General features: G+C 33.0%; 1 protein-coding gene across 7 annotated transcripts in view; it reads right to left on the bottom strand.

Annotated features, from left to right (window-relative positions):
• The window catches only part of LOC137633316 (chondroadherin-like), a 267884-nt gene that overhangs the window by 37314 nt on the left and 223070 nt on the right, over positions 1 to 7500 (bottom strand). For all 7 annotated transcript variants that reach the window (XM_068365549.1, XM_068365550.1, XM_068365548.1 and 4 more), the window contains one exon: positions 1601 to 1776. In XM_068365549.1, the coding sequence (XP_068221650.1) occupies positions 1601 to 1776 (176 nt within the window). The remainder of the gene's footprint in view (positions 1 to 1600; positions 1777 to 7500) is intronic.

Below are 7500 nucleotides of genomic sequence, written 5' to 3'. Positions count from 1 at the left end.
TCTTTTTTTTATTTCTTATTGAGCTCAGATATTTTTGTCCCTTTCATTCTCCAAGGTCTTCACGTATACCTGGTGAAAATTTACCTCTACCTGAATTAAAAGAGAATAGAGGAAAAAGATTTGTTTTAAAAATGGACTGATTCTATAATCATTATATATCTTTCATTTCTTATTGAAGTTAGATATCAATGACCTCTCTTTTTACCAGGTCTTCATGTATATCTGATGGAAATTTGCCTACATGAATTAAAAAATAGAGGTAAAAGAAATTTTAAGAATGCACTGATCCTATAATTTTTATATATCTTTATTCGTTATTGAACTTGGATATTTTTTGCCCCTTTCTTTCTCCAAGTTCTTCATGTATAACTGGTGAAAATTTACCTACCTGAATTAAAATACAAAAATAGAGAAAAAAAACGTTTTAAATTTCACTAATTCTATAATTTCTATATCTTTTTTTATTCTTTATTGAGCTTTAATATTTTTGCCCCAATCTTTCTCTAAGGTCTTCATGTATACCTGGTATTTAAATAAATGGAAAAAGGCATTAAAACACACTTATTCTATAATTTTTATTCTTTACTGACGTTAAATATTCTTGGCATTTTTTCCCCTGTGGTGTTAAAGTACACCAGAAAAAAATTTATCTACATGGAATATACAAATTTAAGTGTATAAATTTTAAATTCTAAAATATTTATTTAATTTTACGTTGCAAATCATTATTCAAAACCTTCAAATACTGTGAACAAATACATCTCTTGACCAATATACCTTCTCATAATAAATCAAACCTTTGGTTGAAGATGTTTAGAAATACTGTTATATCATATAAATTGGGTTTAGAAATAAAGTCAACGTTCACATAATTTCTCCTAACATTTTACTTACGTCACACCTCTAAGCCTCTAAAGTATGAAGATATCGTAAAGAAAGTATTGTGCTCAGGCTAAAATATATTCATTTATATTGAAGACTTCTGTCCAAGAAGGTCACACATATATTACGTGATTTGAACAGCAAATTTGATTTGACTTTTTCTCTTGCAACGTCCCATTCCCATTATCCTACTTTCCCTCATTCTATTTCCACTTAGCTTTCCAACTGGTAGCAAATTCTGTGAAGCCTAACAGCGTCAGTTATTGATCTGTTTATATGAATTGTTTTTTCAACCTGAATCTCACGACACTGGGCTACCTTACTACCCTCGAAGACTTTCAAGCCATTAAGAAATAAATATCTCCTCGAGGCTCGAGGTGAGGATGTAAGGTTCATCCTTGCCAAGATTCTTGGGCAGGATGTATTGTTCTAGGCTAGCGGTATTTTTAGATTTACTTTAGAGGAAGGTCTTCTGAAATCTTTTATACGGACATCTTTACTTCCATGGCTTCAAATTGAATTTAATTTTATTCTTTATTGATAACAAACGACATCGGCATCAACGCCCTTCGATATCAGGATGTCAAACCACTCAAAATCAACCAACCAAACAAGACGTCGGTTTCTGCTTTACGACTCCAAGACTTGAATGACTTTCAAGCCGACGGTTTTGTTCACATGCGTCACAACAACAGCAAAAAAACAGCCAACGTCTCACCTGCCGATTCCTTTGAAGGCGTTATCATCAATATGTGCGATTTTATTCTCGTAAAGACTCAGTCGTTCCAGGACAGTCAGCCCACCGAAGGCTCCGTGGTTGATCACCTGAATCTGGTTGTAGTTCAGGTTCAGAAACGTCAGAACCTTGAGGGTGTTTAGGGCTGCCGTGGGTACCTGAAGAGTGCACATAAATAGTAATGGTTTAGGTTATACTTCTAAAATCTTTTTTGGTAATAGGGTTGCTGTACATGGATGACAGTAATACCTAAGGTTGTGCCTGTGGGACACAATTCCCTACGGGGTCGTGTTGTTATTTTGGGAGGAGCTTGGTCATTGTAGTTATTTTTAAGGGTGATAACGCCAACTAAAATATCACACACACAGCTCTCTCTCTCTCTCTCTCTCTCTCTCTCTCTCTCTCTCTCTCTCTCTCTCTCTCTCTCTCTCTCTCTCTCTCTCTCTCTCTCTCTCTCTCTATATATATATATATATATACAGTATATGAAAAAACATATCTGCGTGCATGGCTTCACAAGTATGGTATACACATGCATACCTTCAAACATACACACTCATATATATATATATATATATATATATATATATATATATATATATATATATATATATATATATATACTGTATATATATACTGAATATATATATATATATAATATATATATATATATATATATATATATATATATATATATATATATATATATATAGCTAAATTTAGCCTGCTAATTTGTTTTTGGATTTCCTCACACTTTTTGGATACCCCTCTTCGCTACAAGTGCTGAAACTAATGACGAAACAAATGAAGAAATAAAAACACCCCAAAGGCTGATTAAATGAAGATTAATCTTTACAGTAATATGAATAACTTATTATCTATATTTTCTCACGATATGAAGTTAATAACAAACATAATATACAATGTTTGTTGGTTATTCAGTTATGATAAGCAATTCTTCTAAGTAAAGGACACTCCAAAATCAAACCATTTTTCTCTAGACTTAGGTAGTGCCATAGCCTATGCACCATGGTCTTTCGCAGTCTTGTGTTAGAGTTACTCTTGGTTGAGGGTGCATTCAGGTATACAATTCTATTTGTTTCCTTACTTCCTTTCCTCAGAGAGCTATTTTCCCTGTTGGAGGCCTTGGGCTTATAGAATCCTACTTTTATAATTAGGGTTGTAGGTTAACTAATAATAATAATAATAATAATAATAATAATAATAATAATAATAATAATAATAATAATAATAATAATAATAATAATAATGTCGCTTACTTCATCATTTTTAACCGAAATAGATTGCGAATTACAGTTATGAAAAATTACAGAATATTTTATAAAACCCGACTTAGATCAAAACATTTCATCGTTAAAATTCTTTTTTATTTTTATTACTAAAAGTTACAGCGATGCCGAAATTCTAGCCCTGACAGATAACCTGACGACCCTCTCTCCTGTGACGCATGCATTAGCTCTCCGAACGTCAAAAGAGCGTTAACGAACGTCTGCTATTTACATAATGGTCCACTCGGGATTCATTCGACATAACAAGTTTGTCCAATGCATTTCCAAAAGAAAGGAACGCAAACACGGGGGCATGTCCATCAAAGAAAGTTTTTTTTTATCATGTTGCAAATGTTTAGAGAGGACATTAACAGTACATTAACCTAAATTAACATGATTCATCAAATGTAAGAGCTCTGCTAAAAGATATATTCATTCTTTGAGAATTATTCATCACATAACGCACATTTATTAGGCAGGGCATATTCAACCGAAATGACATTATTTCTAAATAGGTTTACAAAACAGAATAGTCAAACATATCCCACGGGACATGAATTGACATAGTCATCAAATAGAACGCATTGATGGGAATAGGAACTAAAAGAGCATTTTTGCTGGTAGAATATATTATTATTATTATCATCATTACCATTATTGTTATTGTTATTATCATTACTAGCAAGCTACAACTCATCTGACTCTAACCAGTAGTTCTTTACCATAAAAGCTAAATACTCAGATAGTTAAATATTCTCCATACCAAAGAGAGGCTTATACAAGACCCCCAACTGCATAAGAGTTAGGCCTATGTAATAAATGAGGAATAGTGCCCACTACGCTACCGAGAAAGGTAGGATGGAGGAGGAAGGGGGGGGGGGGGGGCAGGAAAAAAGGGAGTGATTGTGTTGTAATGCTTTTAATAAAGTGATGCTAATTTACTAGCAAGTTTTCCTTGCATAAGTAATGTCCTTCTTTGATCAATTTTTACTTTCTTCAATATCATTTTTCGTCTTAAATTAATTCAACTGAAATTTTGTGCTCTCAGATAAATTCTAGTGAAATTCTGTGCACTCAGATAAATTTCTGTTAAATTCTGTGTACTCAGATAAATTTCAGTTAAATTCTGTGTACTCAGATATATTCTAGTGAAATTCTGTGTACACTGATAAATTCCAGTGAAATTCTGTGTACTCAGATAAATTTCAGTTAAATTCTGTGTACTCAGATAAATTCTAGTAAAATTTTGTGTACTCAGATAAATTCTAGTGAAATTCTGTGTACTCAGATAAATTCCTGTGAAATTCTGTGTACTCAGATAAATTTCAGTTAAATTCTGTGTACTCAGATAAATTTCAGTTAAATTCTGTGTACTCAGATGAATTTAAGTTAAATTCTGTGTACTCAGATAAATTTCAGTTAAATTCTGTGCATTACGAAGTAAAATTCGACAGAACTCGTACAGCAAGATGGATAACAGATAGCGGGAAGAGGTACTGCATAAGGTTAAAATGTGGATGCAGCTAAGGGTATAGGGATCCTTGCAAAGACCCTTAGGTAATGCATACAGTAGGGCGCTGGAGGCGCACTGACGACATGACTACCCAATTGGCAACGGTAATATGGACGTCAGTGGTGATACTCTCCTTCAATCTTTAGAAATCTAAGCAGCACTTTTAGTAGGACACTCCAATATCAAACCATTGTTCTCTAGTCTAGGGTAGTGCAATAGCCTCTGTAACATGGTCTTCCACTGCCATCTTCCTCACTGGGCTATTTTCCCTGTTGGAGTCTTTGGGATTATAGCATCCTGCTTTTCCAATTAAGTTTGTAGCTTAGGTAATAATAATAATAATAATAATAATAATAATAATAATAATAATAATAATAATAATAATATTGCAAACGAGGCACAACCTACGCAACCCTTTCTCAGAATACCATCTGTCATTATATACATTCTGTATGTATGTATGTATGTATGTATGTATGTGTATATATATATACATATATATATATATATATATATATTGTATGTATGTATGTATATATATATATATATATATATATATATATATATATATACATATATACATATATGTATATATATACATATATATATAAATATATATATATATATATATACATATATATATATATATATATATATATATATATATATATATATATATATATATATAATATATAGATAAATTTTCTTTGTTACCATTAAGACGTATATGTAAATCGAATATCCCAACCAAATACGATGGGGAAACCCCACTTTTGTAAAACTCAAACACGCAGAAGGTTTCATATAAACGAAGAAAGAATGATTAATAATTCCTTTCAGGAAGAATGTCTTTGATATGTTGAAAAGGATAAACCTTATTCAGAAAAACTGGAGAAAATCCCTTCCTTTGCAAAAGGCTGAAAGAGAATACATCTTTTCTGAAGGAGATGAAAAATGTGGTTCTTACAAAAAAAGAAATTGAAGGGAAAGAGATTTTTATTTGCTTGAAAAATCTGGAGGAGGAAAAAGAAGAAGAAGAAGAAGAAGAAGACTTGATCCATGATAGTACAGAATTTTTTTTTTCTTTCCTTCCGGGAGAACAAAGATTTATGAACACTTTCCCTTAAAATATGGTTGGTCCTTTTTTCATGGGGCAAAGTTCAAACTGATAGGTAAACGCACACATTTCCTTGTCCTTGGAATGAAGTGTGATTTGGTCAATAAAAGCTGGGAAGTTTATCTGGGCCGTAAATAACTGGGAAAACTGGGAAGTTTATCTGTGTCATGAAAAACTGGAAAAAACTGGGTAGTTTGTCTGGGTTATGAAAAACTGGAAAAAGACGGGGAAGTTTTTCTGGGTCAGGAAAAATTGAGAAGACCTAGGAAGTTTGTCTGGGTCAGGAAAAATTGGGAAGTTAGTCTGGGTCATGAAAAACTGTAAGAAACTGGGATGTATGTCTGGATTATGAAAACACCGGGAAGTTTATCGCGGTTAGGAAAATTTGGGAAAAACTGGGTAGTTGGTCTGGGTCAAGAAAAAGGGAAAAGTTACAAAGATATGTACTTATTAAGGTTCAAGCAAATCCGGGAAGTTTGGCAGTCATGAAATACTAGGAAATTTGTCCGGGTCAGGAAAAATAGAGAAAACTGGGAAAAAACTGTTAAGTTTGTCTGGGTTAGGAAAAATGGGAAGTTTATCTGGATCAGGGAAAAATGGGATGTTTGTCTAGGCCAGGAAAAATTGGGAAAAAGTGGGAAGTGTGTTTTGGTCAATAAAAACTGGGAAGTTTATCTGGGCCGTAAATAACTGGGAAAACTGGGAAGTTTGGGTCATGAAAAACTGGAGAAAACTGGGAAGTTTGTCTGGGTCAGGAAAATTTGTGAAAAACTGGGAAGTTTATCTGGGTCATGAAAAACTGGAAAAAGCTGGGAAGTTTGTCTGGGTCATGAAAAACTGGAAAAAAAACGGGAAAGATTTTCTGGGTCAGGAAAAATTGAGAAAACCATGGAAGTTTGTCTGGGTCAGGAAAAATTGGGAAGTTAGTCTGGGTCATGAAAAACTAAAAAACTGGGATGTTTGTCTGGATTATGAAAAAACTGGGAAGTTTGTCGAGGTTAGGAAAATTTGTGAAAAACTGGGAAATTTATATGGGTCATGAAAAACTGGAAAAAACTGGGAAGTTTGTCTGGGTCATGAAAAACTGGAAAAAAGGGGAAGTTTTTCTTGGTCAGGAAAAATTGAGACAACCTAGGAATTTTGTCTGGGTCAGAAAGAATTGGGATGTTAGTCTGGGTAATGAAAAACTGTAAAAAACTGGGATGTTTGTCTGGATTATGAAAACACTGGGAAGTTTGTCGCGGTTAGGAAAATTTGGGAAAAACTGGGTAGTTTGTTTAGGTCAAGAAAAACTGGGAAGTTTGTCTGGGTCATGAAAACCTGGGAAGTTTGCTTGGGTCAACAACAACTGGGAAGTTTATAAGGAGCATGAAACCTTTCGAAGTTTATAAGATCAAAGGGGAAGTTTAAAAGTTCCCAGTAAAACCAGCTAGTCTCTAAATGTAAGGGATCACTGGGCATTTTATAAGAATCAATAAAACACTTTGAAGTTATAAGGATCAGGAAAAAACATAAGGACCGGGAAACACCTTTAAATTTATAATGATCAGGAAAACTGTGAAGTATATTAGTCGGGATAAATTGGGAAAAAAAAAAAAAAAAAAAAAAAAAAAAAAACAGGGCAGGGGGCACTTTGAAACTTATAGGGATAAAGAAATAAAACTTTATAGTTTTCAGGGTACACTTTAAAGTTTAAAAAGGTCGGGGAAAAAACAAGGAGTTTGTAAGTGTTATTAAACCATTTAAAGTTTATATGGTTCAAGAAAAAACAGGAAGTCAGTAAAGGATCAGGGAACAATTAAGTTTATAGGGATCAAGAAACACTTTGAAGTCTATTAAGATTATGAAAACCCCCGTTAGTTTATCTGCTAGCTTATAAGTATCAGGACACACGGAAACACTTATAAGTTAATTAATATTATGAAAAACCTGTTAGTTTACATGTTAGTTTATAAATATCAGG

This window comes from Palaemon carinicauda, chromosome 42 (assembly GCF_036898095.1).
Source record: "Palaemon carinicauda isolate YSFRI2023 chromosome 42, ASM3689809v2, whole genome shotgun sequence".
Classification (NCBI taxonomy): domain Eukaryota; kingdom Metazoa; phylum Arthropoda; class Malacostraca; order Decapoda; family Palaemonidae; genus Palaemon; species Palaemon carinicauda.
Note: the sequence above shows the minus strand (reverse complement) of the source record. Positions and strands in the feature narration are given on the sequence as shown.